Here is a 14705-nt window from a genome sequence, read left to right on the forward strand (position 1 = left end):
GGAGGGGGTTGTGGATTGAGGTAGGGGCTGGGGTGTGGGGCAGGGTGAGGGCTCTGGGCTGAGGGTGCAGGCTCTGGGGTGGGGTTGGGGATGAGGGGTTTGGGGTGCAGGAGGGGGCTCCAGGCTGGGGGGGACCAAGGAATTCAGAGTGTGGGAGGGGGTTGTGGATTGAGGTAGGGGCTGGGGTGTGGGGCAGGGTGAGGGCTCTGGGCTGAGGGTGCAGGCTCTGGGGTGGGGTTGGGGATGAGGGGTTTGGGGTGCAGGAGGGGGCTCCAGGTTTGGGAGGGCTCAGGGCTGGGGCAGGTGGTTCCGGTGCAGGACCTGCTGGCTGCTTTCCAGGAGCAATGTACCATGGACCCAGGACAGGCAGGGAGCCTGCCTTGGCCCTGCTGAGCCACTGACTGGTAGCCGCCCCAGGTAAGCCCGCACCCCACGCTCCAAGCCCGAGCCCAACCCCCAGCCTTGAGCCTCCTCCGGCACCCCAACCCCCGACTCCTCACCCCCCTGCACCCCAAACACCTGTCCCAGCCCAGAGGCAGGTTGTGCATTCATGCTAAGCACCCCAACCCCTCATCCCTGGCCCCAGACTTCAGGTAACCACTGCCCAGAGCCTGCATGCATCAGTGCCCCCACCATGCCTCAGCCCCTTGCCCCAGCCCTAATCCCCCTCCCACCCTCGAAACCCCTCCAGTCCAGAGCACCCTCTTGCACCCCAAACCCTTCATCCCCAGCCCCACCCCAGAGCCTGCACTCCCAGCCAGAGCCCTCACCCACTCCCCACACCACAACCCCCAGCCCCAACCCTGATCCCCCTCCTGCCCTCTGTACCCCGCTTCCCCATCCCAGAGCACCGTCCTACACCCCAACCCCCTCATCCCCAGCCCTACTCCAGAGCCCACACCCCAATTGGAGCCGTCACCCCCTCCTGGACCCCAACCCCAATTTTGTAGGCATTCAAGGCCCTCCATACAATTTCTACACTCTGATGTGACCCTTGGGCCAGAAAGTTTGCCCACATCTGATTTAGAGGAACCAAGTATTAGACATGAGTAAAACAAGCTGAAGCGAAAGAACCTGTAAGTTAAGGCCTGCAAGACTTTAGCTTTGCTATTTTAGGCCTTGGAGACAAGAAATGATGATTTAAGCCAGTTACTGAGAAATAACCCAATATCGTAAGATTATGGAAAAAGAAGTACCAAGAGGTAATATTGCACAAAATTACCCAGAAAAGATCATAAAAATACTGTAAAGACACATCTGTCTCTGACATGTGTCTTAATTATGGGATACAGTTTGTGCGTCAATGCTAATGAGAACAAAGGGAAATTACACGGCCTATAGAAAATTGGGGTCCCTGAAGTTTCCAGGGGACACAGACCAATAAGAGAAAAGAGGGTGGACACTTTTATGGACATGTGCAGAGGGTACCCAGAATGGGAAAATTGAGCTCCCTATGGGAGACTCCAATAGGAACCATCCCTCTACTGATGATCAAGCCATGAGAGACCCATCAGACCCTAACACTGTTGTTAAGGATGTGAGTATGCTGTAACTTGTGCATAGGTCTCTACAGAATTTCTATATGCAGGGGTAATCATAACTTCAACTGTAACTTTAATAAAATCTATAAAATAGACCAGACTTACTTTGTACTGATGAATGTATGTGTGGTCAGTCCCCATCCTTGGTCTTCGTGTTCCTAGAGACTCTAACTCTAAAACAAGTAGCAGAGGTGACTTTCACTCGGTTATTAAGCTTGAAACTGTAGCCACCAGAGTCAAACCCATGGTGGTGTAATACCAGATTACAAAATTCACTTTCAATTAAAATAAAAGGCTACATGGGACTTTAACAACAATTCCGGCCTAGCGCTGACATAAGCCTGGTTTTCCTTCCAAAGCAAGGCCCAGTCAGAGGAAGGACGGTTTAGTGGTTAGGGTGGTAACCTGTGACTCGAGAGGCCTAGTTTCAATTCTCCATCCCTTCAACGGGGATGGCAGCCCTGTTCTGAGGAGAAACACCTGAAAAGATTGTGAGGTGCTGAGGGACAACAGTGTTGGGGACCAGCTAAGAACCATTGCTAGATCCACAGTTGGAGATGGGTGTTGGCTGTTATCATGATGTGTGGAGGAGCCTGCATTGGCTTAACCTGCTGCTGGTGCAAACTCCCACCACTTTCTGCTGTTCCTTATTCCCACATGGCTCTTTCCGGGATCTTCTGCCACGTGAATGATCGTAGAGCAGTGGAGCCTCCAAGGGGAGCCTATTTTTAGTAGAGTCCATTGAACAACCTCTGAGCTTGCATCCTGAGGGCAGAGCTCGCAGCATCTTGGTACAGGAAGCGGCTAACAGAAGCTACCTGGTGGGTGTGAATTTATAGACAGAGGAAGATCTTCCACTGTGACTTGGTAGACAATTGAGCAGAGCAGCCTGCCCCAGGGGAGAGGGAAGTTTGATTGCTCCATATAAAGGGAGGGAGGGGTCATTTGTTAAGATTCAGCCCTAACCAATGTCAGGTGGGGGTATAGTTGCCAACTCTGACTGAAGCTATTCCGGGAGATTTTTTCCCCCCAACATGACGTAATGTCATTTTCTTAAAATACCCTGTTAAAATCTCCTGGCTTGCTCTCAGTAGTCACCGGGAGATCAGAATTCTGGGAAACTCCAGGGGTGTGCAGGGTGTTGGGGGGGGCGGGCAGAGAAGGAGCTCTCTCGCCAGCTGCACACTGATGCTGTATGGGATAGGAGCAGGCAGGATGCATTGATTCAGGCTAGGGAGGATGCCAGTCACTGCAGAGGAAAGCGAAGGGAAGTCCAGTGCCCACCCTCCTCCAACCCCACCATCCCTGTGCTGAGCCCAGGGTGAGTCCGGCCTAGGGTGCTCTCTTCCCCCATCCACAGCTGTGCTGGTCCCAGGGCTAGCCAATGATGAGGGAGGCAGGGAAAGGTGGAAGAACTTCACCAGAAAAATGTGATTGTTACAGTCTGGTGTTTGGTTACTTATGGGAGGCTGGGAGGACCATCACTGCCCAGCCTGGGTTCCCAGGTTCCCAAGGGCTGCAGCATTAGGATCCATGGCTGTCAAGCCGAGAGACTGAGCGTCCACATGGCCACTGCTCCCTCGCTCAGCAGAGCCGCTGGCTGTGAGTGAGACCCACTGGAATGGTTGTGATGTCAGAATCACATGTTTCTCCTGGGCTGGCTGCCAGCGTGTAGCGTACAGCCATGCAGCAAACCGTGATTACTGGCAGGGCTGAGTTCATTCAGCGCACACACCACTGTCGGTCACATGTTGCGAAGTACAGGCGCTCGCTTCCTAAACATCATTAGGATTGTTTGTGTGGAAACCAGGCTTAGGATTTGTATGTGTTCTTTTATCACCTAGAGGCCCCAGTTGTGCCGAGTGCTGCACAGACACACGGGGAGAGACAGTCCCTGCCCCAGCTGAGATCAGGGCCCCATTGTGCCAGGCGCTGCACAGACACACAGCGAGAGACAGGCCCTGCCCCCGCTGAGCTCAGGCCCCCGTTGTGCCAAGCGCTGCACAGACACACAGCGAGAGGCAGGCCCTGCCCCAGCTGAGATCAGTGGCCCGTTGTGCCGGGCGCTGCACAGACACACAGTGAGAGACAGGCCCTGCCCCAGCTGAGATCAGGGGCCCGTTGTGCCGGGCGCTGCACAGACACACAGGGAGAGACAGGCCCTGCGCTGAAGAGATTACAAACAGGAAGGATTATTATTATTCCTTATAGATGGATAGTTGAGGCCCAAAGAGATGCAGCGACTTGCCCACGGTCGCCCAAGGAATCTGTGGCAGAGCTGGGGATTGAATCTAGGTTTCCCACAGGCCAGTCCTGTGCTTTGACCACAAAACCATCCTTCCCCAGCAGGGCCGACCCATGCACATGAGTAGACTGACCCAGGAGGTGTGTTACTGGCCCCTCTGCCTGCGCTGATTCTGAGAAATGGTATTCCCCAGCGCTGCAACCAGGTGTTGTTGTGTATTTGGTTGTTGTGGTAATAGAATCTTGTGTTGCTATGGCAACTGAGTTAGATTATTAGGGGATAGCCCAGCCTGTTTGGGCTGGCTTTTGGTTAGTTCTGTGGTAGCAATAAACGGCTGCTCCAAGGTTTACAGCTCTCTGTGTCCCAGTGATTTCTTCCTAAAACTGTTGCCCCCCAGGATATAACAGGTGATTGGCTGACATGCGGGGGATTGAACTGGGTACTTCCAGAGCTCACTGCACCTTGAGCTAGCGTCAGGCTTACCTATTATTACCTGTAATACTCTTCAGTACTCTGTGGCTGGGCTCAGCGGAGGGAACTGAGCAGCAGGTTACACAGGGTGTCTGGAGAGAAGGAAATGCAGGGTATATTTACCCCGCTTCTGATCTCCTCTCTTCCCCCAACGACTTCCAGGTGTCCTTCCTGCTGAGGGTTACATCCCCTTCTCCCCCTACATCAATCTGGAGAGCAGCCGTGGTGTTCAGTAAACACTCAGCCAGCACTTGCGGGACACTGGCTTTATTCAGTGACTGTGTCCTTCTACAGATCAGCTCTGCACAGTCTGAGAACTGGTTCCACTCAGCTCGTGCCAGACCCTTTAAAGAGACACGTTCCCACAGCAGTGTCTGCAAAGTGACTTTGCCCAGTCACTCTGCTCTCTGTGCAGGGCTCATTCTGCCCCATGTCCACCGTGCTGGGGACGTCCGCAGGCGCCCCATCATAGCAAGGAGCTGGGGGGAGGCTTTTAGGGGGCCCAGGGAAAGCGATCAGGGTGGGGTATGCATGTCACTCAAGTCTCACTCAGTGAAAGGGTGATGGGAATATCCCGCTGTTCCCTGGAGCTGTGTTTGCAGCCAGATGAAGTAAACATGGTGAGAGTTGAGTCATCTTTAGAACCCAGTGTTTGTATCCGCTTCTGATCCGCCACCTACAAACATGGGCCGCGGCTATCTGCCTCCTCATCCATGGCTGCCAAGTGGCTATCCCTGGCTATAAAGTGGCTATCTGAAGACTTGCAGGGCTCTAGTCATCTTATCGCAGGCTTGGTAGCAGCCCAGACTTCAGTGTACACACCCAGCTTCTTGTGTAATTCTCTTCTACTTCTCATCCTGCTGTCTGGATCTCCGCTGCGCGGGTTCTGCTGAGTGCGCTCTGCTTCCCAACAGCCTGACACAGCCCGAGCCGTCTCCACCAAAGTAAGATGCACATTTTATTGCAATAGAGAAAAAGGGAGCGATTCTCCTGTTGTTGCTGTTGAAGTGCTAAGATTATGCTTGGTACAGAACATGTCTGTTTCATCAGAGTTTTCCTTATCCATACCCTTTAATCTGCAGCTCCAAAGACTGTGGAGGGCAGTTGGTATGGTGTAGTGGTATAGCATGCTGCCCTGGGCTATAGAGGTTCTAATCCTAGTTCTGCCAGTGGGCTACTGCGTGACTTTCAAGTACCGCACTCTTCTTCCCCACCTGTAGAGCGCTCTGAGATCTATGGACCAAAAATGCTCTATAAAAACTAGATGTTGCTATTATCCTTTGTTCTGATTCCCCAGCCTCAGTCCCCATCTTCCTCTTTCATGTTCTATATTTCCATCCTTCAATCTATCTCTGTGCAACTACTTCTCCCTACGAGACCCATGCAGCCTTTTAAGTCCCCCTTGAATCCTACTTTTCTTTCTCCGGCGTTGATTTTCATCGAAACGTTTTGCTACATACTTAAAATGAAACCAGGTGATTCCTATGTTCATTAACACATTTTGAAGCCACGTTGGTCCCAGGATATTAGAGAGACAAGGTGGGTGAGGTGATATTAGTGTGAGCAGATGTCTCGATTTTGTAGGGACAGTCCCGATATTCGGGGCTTTGTCTTATATAGGTGCCTATTACCCCTCCCCCACCCCCATCCCCATCCCCATTTTTCATACTTGTTATCTGGTCACCCTAGGGGATATCTGTTACTGGACCAACTTCTATTGGTGAGAGAGACAAACTTTCAAGCTTACTCAGAGCTCTTCTTCAGTTTTCCAGAACTGAAAACGAACTCTGTGTAGCTGGAAAGCATCTCTCTCACCACCAGAATTTGGTCCAATGAAAGATACCACCTTGCCCATGGGCCTTGTCTCTCTAAAGATGGAGCATTTCATTTACCCCAGTGTGTCCGACCCAGCTGCCATCAGAGATACGTCAAGGAACCTGGTTTGCAGCCCACTTCCACTGTACAAATCTCATACATTACATGACTTAGGAAGTATTATAATTAAGATAAGTAGATACTGAGGAAATCGCTAAATAGAAACAATCTGGAAATTTATTAGGCTTGCCAGGGGTTCCTGTGAGGGGAAATCTCCCATTTATGAAGTAACAGATTTATCAAGATAAAGAAGCCCAGAACGGTGCTTCTGGCAGGATGCCTGATTATCTGCAAGATGCTTGCTCAGGGCTGTGGGCGCTGATGTACCCAGCTGGGCCCTGGCATCCCTGTTAAGGCTGGGAGGGGTGAGACTGACTGCTGCATGCAGGGAGAGGGAGATTTTGTTGGTAGTTGAAGATTTATTCAAGGTGTGGTGTTTGAAATGGGGGAAGGGGGAATCATCCAAACCCAGCTGCATGGATTATAAGGTTTTTTGCTGTGGGGAGGCATTCTCTCCCTGCACCGTCTCCCTACCGACAAACCTCTGCTGCTCACACGCGTTCCAGGTGGCAGTCAGTATTTCACATCCTAGAGGCCAAGCCCCTTGTAAGTACCCTATAGACTAGATCCCCTCCCCACCCCAACACACAGATCCAGCATGTGGGTCTCAATGTGGTGCGTGCCTTCTTATGGCCGGGAGATGAGAGGAGTTGGTTTAGGGAGAGAGAGCCAGCATGATGGCCTGTGCAGCATTTAAGTCTTGCACAGGGGTAAATGTCCCCCTGGGTGAATATCCTTTCATGCCCCCTACAAAGCTGCCCTCTGTAGCAGGAATCCTGGGGCTTCTTTCTTTCTTTCTTTCTTTCTTTCTTTCTTTCTTTCTTTCCCAGAAGTTCTTACAACCACATACTTTTTTGATTCAATAATTAAAATGCACGTGTTGGTGTACACACCCTCCTTTCAGTTCCATCAGGGACTAGATGGTTCCTAACTGAATGAGTGAGATGCAAAGAGTCAACGGCTCAGTTTCTTTCAGGAGGGGGGGGGCAATGTCTGCAGGGTGAATTTTCTCCAGTGAAAGCAGCAAAGAGTCCTGTGGCACCTTATAGACTAACAGCCGTATTGGAGCATGAGCTTTCATGGGTGAATACGCACGTCTTTGGATGCATCTGACGAAGTGAGCATTCACCCACGAAAGCTCATGCTCCAATACGGCTGTTAGTCTATAAGGTGCCACAGGACTCTTTGCTGCTTTTACAGATCCAGACTAACACGGCTACCCCTCTGATACTTTCTCCAGTGAGTTTACTGTCTCTGACTGGCTCCTCTACACCATGTCCCTGATGGTGGTGTCAGCAAGGCTGCACCCCCGCTAGTAGGAACATAAGGGAAGGGGTTTAGCGTGCATGCAACCAGGAGATTGGGAGTGATTTTGTCAGTGAAGGTGAGGCAGGAATATACTTTGAGGTCAGGTTATTTGGAAGTCACATTGCACTAATGACTCATAACATTTCAAGCCACCCAGGGCATGGCTGGAAGTTCAAAGTGTTGCAGATCTCTGGATGGTGAGTCATTCGCAATTGGTACTAACCAGACATCCCGCAAATCCCACATAAGGCCTTGAAGTGGGATTTATGTGTTCCGTAGCCCTTGCCCAGCTTAAATTTCATCCTGAGTGAGTACCCCAGTAGCAGGATTCTGGCACTTTTCTTTCCCTTTTAGCCAAGAACCTTTTACGCTGAAACTTTTGATTCAAGAATTAGAATGCAGTGAAATGATTCCTAAGTGAAGGAGACGCTTGCAGAGCTCCAGCACCTCAGTTTCTTGGCATCTTTTTCTTATTTAGAGGAAGGATCACCTAGTGGTTAGGGCACTGGCTAGGCCTGGCTAGGCCAGCTTCAATCCCCTGCTCCACTGCAGTCTTCTTGAGTGGCCTTGGACAAGTCACTTAGCATCTTCGTGGCTCAGTTTCTCCAGCTGTACAATAGGGGTAACAGCATTTCCCTATCTCACAGGGATGTTGGGAGGGTGGGTACATGTGAAGCACTTGGGATCTATTGATGAAAAGCACTAGATAAGAAATGAGTGTTACATTATTAGAGATGTATTTATTATTATTATTATTTCTATCGCTGTAGCACCCAAAGGCCCAAATGAGGGTGCAGGGTGCCCATTGTGCTGTGCACTGTCAAACAGATTATAGGGTTGAATTGATCCTGCCCCATTGAAGTCCATGGGAGTTTTATAAGGGCTCATCTACACAGGGAAATTGACAGCAGTAGCTATTCTGGAGAGCATGTGGACACTCTCTTCTGGAACAAACATCACCTTATTCTGGAATAATTAGTGCAAAATCCCAAGTAGAGTAATTCTTCTGGAATAAAATCCTGTTTTTATTTCACAATACTGTCTGCACGGGGAGCTGGTCTGAAATAGCATATTCTGAAATGGTTATTCCAGTCCATTTCCCCATGTGGCCAAGCGCTGAGTGTTTAAAAGCTTAGCTGAGTCACGGAGAAGCTGTTGGCAGTGACTGAGTTGGAATGAACGATTTACAGCTGTGAGGTAACACACACCACAATTATCTGTGGTTAGCTTCACATGAGCTTGGAAGTTTACAGACACAGGTGTCTGCTGCCCGGGCTGCTCCAGCAGTAGGAGGCTGAGTGACACAATTACGCAGCCATCCATGGTGTGTTTAAGTGGGCGTAGTGAGCTCTGAAATACACTGCTGCCTCCTAGGGTTTTTCTCCGGGAGCCAGATCGCTATTAATTTATAGTTCAGTAGCACGTGGTCAGGGATCAGGGCCCCCAAATTCAAGTCTGACTGCCACACCAAAGAAGGGCCAGGGTTTATTTCCTATTATGTGGTGCTTACAATAACAGAGCCATCATGAAACAGCCACAAGAAGGGGACAAAGAGCCCCCAGTGTATTTGTGGGTTATGCTCTGATTTTGGTGACTGTCTGGCTCTTATCCTGCACTCTTCATTTAATTAACGGAAAACTTCTTTATGCTCTAGTTTTCTTTCACTCACGTGTGCTCTGACGTGGACGGAATGGGGAACAGCTTCAAGAGGCCCAGGCACAATGAAAAGCAGGCGGGAGACATGCTACACAGCCGTTCCAACCAGGTGCTGACAGAGCAGCCTCAAGGTATAGTTGTCTTCTGTTTGATCTTGTTCTTAAGCAGTTTCCTAGGGAGCCATCTCAGCATAGTTTGGTGACACTGTAAAAAGTGAAAAAAAGTCCCATGGCACCTTATAGACTAACAGACGTATTGGAGCATGAGCTTTCGTGGGTGAATACCCACTTCGTCGGACGAATCCGACAAAGTGGGTATTCATCCATGAAGGCATATGCTCTAATACGTCTGTTAGTCTATATTAAGGTGCCAAAGGTCTCTTTTTCACTTTTTACAGATTCAGACTAACACGGCTACCCCTCTGATATTTGATGACACTGTAACCCACGTGTAGACCTGGTTCTCTTTCTCCCTTAGTAGCACTAGAGGATAACAACTTACAACTTCTGTAAGCTAATTAAGTTTTTTCCATTAGTTCAATTAAGAGCATTCCAGGCTTTCTAGTCTAGTAGGGTCCCCAGTTTAAACCCTGCTAGTGAGCCATGCTGGTGGAGTGAGTGTTACATTCTTTACCCATCACTGGAGGATAACAGCCTATTGTTACTGCTGTCTTGTGGGTTTAATTCTTTAACTCAAGTGGTTGAAACAGCTGCTTTTAGAGCTAAAGATCCTGGGTTCAAACCCTGCTGTTGGGAGTGGGTGGCACATACCCCACCCCAGAAGCTGGTCTACTAGAGGATAATAACCTACTACTGCTGCTATCCACGGGACTTACTTCATTAGCTCAAGTGATAGCAGCCAGTGTTCTCAGTGATGAAGATTACAGGGCTCAAATCCTGCTACAGATACAGGTCAGGGTAAGTCATTTCAGCCCCTTCCATCCTGCTGCATCAACTTCATTTTAAAAGCTGCACAAAGGTGAGGGTGAATCAAAACCTTCGCTTATTGGGCCAGATCCTGGATCCCCCTTCTAGGTGCTAGATGGTGCAAAGCTACCCAAAGTGGGCAGCTGGGAATTTAGCTTGTGGAGCTGCTCCTAACCCTCTGCCCAACAAGGGAGGGGAGGCTGCCAGAGTCAGGAGGGGGTAGGGCTGGAGCACAGTATACTCTGGAGACTCTAGGCCAGTGGAGTGGCCATAGGGACTGCTATTGCCAGCGTAACTTAAAGCTCCTTGGGGGTCAATGAGGCCGGATCCCCAGCTGGTATGAATCAGTGTAGCTCCACTGGAGTCAAAATGTCACACTCTCACTTTCTAATAAAAACTGCCTCTTTCCTTCACGCGTTTCCCTTCCCGTTGTTGGTGAAAGGAAAAGAGACAATGAAATATGCATGACTCATGTAACAGAAAAAAAGACCAGCCCTCAAAAACTTGCAAATAGGAAATCCTCACAATTAGTTCTATTCCAGTAGCCACAGGGTCAGCCAGGATGAAAACCAGAAACCTGGTATATCTGTCATCTACCCACTGAGCCAAACTATCCGTTAAGCTTGTCAGTCCTATATATGTGCCAGTTTTCCTCCGTCTCTTCAGCCTTGCGTCTCTTTTCAGCCTGGTCTGTCTAATTTTCTAGTTCCTTTTCCATAGTTCCATTGCCATAGGGTATCAAGTATCTCTTGAGACGCTTTCTCACTGAGTGACCTATCTAGGCAGCTTACATACTTATGTGGCCTCCTGTTAATGTAGTACCGAGGCTCCTTACAGTCGTCAGTGTATTGATCCTCACAACCGCACTGTGAGGTTAGGGAAGTTACACGTGGGGAACTGAGGCCAAGGGAGACAAGGGGCCAGATCCACATAGGGACTTAGGCGCTGCAAAACAAAGCGTCATATCGCCCATCTTTTAGATGCCTAGAAAAATCACCGGGATCCACCAGGCCTGGGTTAGGAGCCTCGGCTTCCTGTCCACTGCCTGGGGGGAGAGGGGCACCTCAGAATGGGATCCACAAAAGGCAGCCTGCTAGACAGGGAGACACCTAAGCTAGCCCATGGGAGATGCTGAGCGGGGGCTGGGGGGTGTCCTCAGTCCCGCCCCCTCACGGAGCTGGGGGCCCTCTCCTGGCGTCAGGTGGCTGAGGTGCCCAAGTCGTTTTTGGTACTCACCTGGGATGTGGGAGACTCCCCTTCAAATCCTCCTCCGGCTGATTTGAACAGGGATCTGCTGCCTCTCTGGTGAGGACCTAACCACGGGGCTAAGGAGTCAGTCTCACATGGTCTCTGGCCCATTTAACAGTTCAATTATTTAAAGATGAACAGTGTCACCAAGCGAGACTTGCGTCAGAATAGCCCATCGCTCAATGGTTCAGGAATCCACTGGAGAGGTAGCAGAGTCCTGTTCAAATCCCTTTGTGGGGGAACGTGTACTGGGGATCCCCTCTGTGCTAGGTGAGTAGCTTAACTACTAGGCTAAAGAGAGATCTTCCTCAGCTAGGTGGCCTCCGAGCACACGTACTGGATCAGGCAAGGTAGGTGGAGAGGCTCTGGTCATCCCTCTGGTTTTGAATCACTCTGGAGCTGAGGCAGGAGTTAGGTGTCTGGGTGTCTAGACTGATAGTGCACATGCCCATAGGCAGAAACTTAGACACTTACCCTAGGTGCTGAATTAGTTTAGGCATCTGCAGGGTTAGACGCAGCAGAGCAGGGGGGGGTTGTGCATCGCAGCGGTACCTAAACCTTGGATTTAGGTGCCTAATCCCAGATTGAGGCAGCTACATCCCTTTGTGGGTCCAGGCCGAAGTGACTGGACTAGCTGGACCCTGCGTCTGATCCAGGGTGGCTATTTCTGTGTTCAAAGATGCTGATACTCTCCTTGGCCTCAATGGGAGTGCCAGACTGCTGGCAATCAGCTTCTTCTTTAGATGCCTAACTGCGGATACGGGAGTCTGGCTGAAGCATCCAGGTTTGAAAACTTTGGCCTGAAATCAGCAAATGGCATAAGCTGTCCTTTCCGAATTCTGCCGCTCCGGTCACCTTCCTGGCCTGCCATTCTGACCCCATCATCCCCTCTACCGCTGCCTCCGTTCTGTAGCCCAGCTCTTAATTGCTGTGATGATCCGAAATTTGATCCCTCATCGTCTCTTCCCGAGTACCACAGGGAATGTAAACAGCTGCTTTAATGTTTTCAGCTCAGCCTCCGGCCAGGGCCAGGAACCGGTCTCGATACGCCATCGGATTCATGGCAGTTGTGAGCATCATTATTGCCCTAGTTGTAGCTTTGGCAGGTGAGTTCTCCGCTCCTGGCTCTTTGTTCCGGTTCCCCGGCAGCTGTCTCACTCACGATCTCCGGTCTGATTACAGGCGCTGGCTCAGCTTCTCTCTGATTATTTCTGGGGCTCCCAACACCTCGGAGTGGCCACTGCCCTGCTTTTCTGCAGGGCTCTCCATTCATCAGACCCCCCCCAGTCACTCCCACAGCAGAATGCATGTAGCTGGCACATGCCAGGTTCTCAGTTGGCACTAATCGGGGTAGCTTCCTTGATGCTGGGAGGCAGTGTGGCCTAGCAGATAGGGCACTGGCCTGGGACACAGGAGACTTGGGTTGTTTTCTTGGCTCTGCCACGAGCCAGCTGGTGACCTTGAGCAAGTCACTTCATGTCTCGGTGCCTCTGTTTTCCCATTTGTAAAATGGGGATCCTGATCTCCCTTTGCAAAGTGCTTTGAGCTGTGAATGAAAAGTGTTTAGAAGAGCGAGAGATTATTATTATTCAATGGAGCTCGGCTGCTTGACACCAGCCGAGGGGTTGGCCCTTTGTCTATAGAACACGCTCCATTAAGCAATGCAAAAACCTATTACAACGCAACCTCCAGGCTGTAAAGGTAAAGAAACAGGTCATAAATAAAGGCAAGAACAGGGCTTAAATTCAGCCCGAGCTGTCCGGAGTGCAGCTCTGATAAATATTTTCAAAGGTTCGAGCCCCGGTACCCTCTGTGGAGCAGAAACCCCGAGTCCCGGGGTGCCAGGAAATACAGTACGAGAATTTAAACCTGGGGATGAGACAACTGAGCTATGACTCTCATGACATCATTCTCCTTAGTGGGCCAGACTACATCTCCCATGATGCATCATTGCCAGGGACTCCCATGATGCACACTGTCACCCTTCTCCAAAAGGGGGGGGAAACATGATGCATCATGGGAAATATAGTTCAACGAGGGAGCCTGGCCTATAGAAGAGAATGGGAGCATGGGGCACCTGAACTTCAACTCCCATGAGGAACTTTATCTTTTTGCTGATTTTCTCACTATTCCAATTTTCACCAAAAATATCAATGAATTTCCATGGGGGGGGGATGGAGGGGAATTGCTGACCAATTTAACTAGAGCAGGCTGGTGTAAATCAACATAGCTCTGTTTACATTGCTGGTTTGCATCAGCTGAGGATCTGAATCCAAACCTTTAAGAGAGACCAATCCAATCTCCAGGCAAGTGATGGAGAATCTGCCCCCGCCCATAGGGAGTTACTCTGATGGTTACTCTCCCTGACTGTTAAAAAGTTGTGTTTTATTTCCAGCTTGATTGGAAATATCAGCCCATCTCAGATCATTCTGACGCTCTCAGAGCCCCAAGTCTGATCAGAAAACCACTTCCCCGGCCCTTTAGTTCCCTCCCTGCTGCCGTAAGGGATTATACCATGGAAGCTTTGCTGGACTGAAAGGGTTAAATTTGGGTTCATTTTGTTCTCCTTTTACTGCTTTCCTAGCGGATGAAGGAAATGTCGAGGTGAGTCGAGTTTTCACAGTTCTCAGCTATTTGGTCCCTTACACAGCTTAGTTTAATATAACTGCCCAGGCTCAGACACCTGTGATCTGGGTATAAGGGGAACATGGGACTACTTCCAATCAGTGGCATGCACAGGCCATAAGGCAGTAAAATTCCTGCTGCCTTACCCAGACCTCTTGCGCCTCTTCTCTGCCAGAGAGGGCAGTCAAGAGGAGCTGGTAGACGAATCCATGCTTAACCTCACAGGCATTAGCATGCAGGGGTGATGTGATAAATGGCTGGGCTATGACCAGGGCCTGTGAATCTGCTGTGTCAGCCTCTGGGGTGGAGAATGGTGTGGTTGTGACCTTCTGACAGATTCTGCTGTGAGCTACAATCCAGAATAACTCCGAAGGGTTTTGCGGAGTGACACTGCATTTACACCATGATAACAGATCAGAATCTGTCCCAGGCATCATTGACTTTGGTGGGATCACTCTACATTTACATCAGAGTCACTGAGATCAGAATCCAAACCTGGATCCACTGACTCCGGTTTTACCTCCAAGTCACTGAGCTCAGAATCCAGTCCTGACTCCATCCGTTAGACTACAGTATTGATCACTTTCATTTCAAATGCCAACTTTCCTGCCTGTAACTCAGAGCAACAAGTGCTTACAAGATGGGCTTGGACTCCGAAGAAGTGGGGTCTGTTCTCAGCTCTGTCAGTCTGCTGGGTGACCTTAGGCCAGTCACTTTCCCACCCTGTGACTCAGTTTTCCCATCTGTAAA

The 14705-nt window shown here is 50.1% G+C and overlaps 1 protein-coding gene across 1 annotated transcript in view; it reads left to right on the top strand.

The window, feature by feature from the left end:
- LOC117870449 (early activation antigen CD69-like) overlaps nt 1-12436 on the top strand; it is a gene marked incomplete at its 3' end in the record, with an annotated part of 18166 nt that extends 5730 nt beyond the window's left edge. Inside the window, 2 exon segments of the mRNA XM_034757607.1 lie at nt 9155-9287; nt 12341-12436. Of these exon segments, the coding sequence (XP_034613498.1) occupies nt 9191-9287; nt 12341-12436 (193 nt within the window).
- Nucleotides 12437-14705: the final 2269 nt, after the last annotated feature.

The sequence above is a fragment of the Trachemys scripta genome, unplaced genomic scaffold, assembly GCF_013100865.1.
Source record: "Trachemys scripta elegans isolate TJP31775 unplaced genomic scaffold, CAS_Tse_1.0 scaffold_28, whole genome shotgun sequence".
NCBI classification, from domain to species: Eukaryota; Metazoa; Chordata; order Testudines; family Emydidae; genus Trachemys; species Trachemys scripta.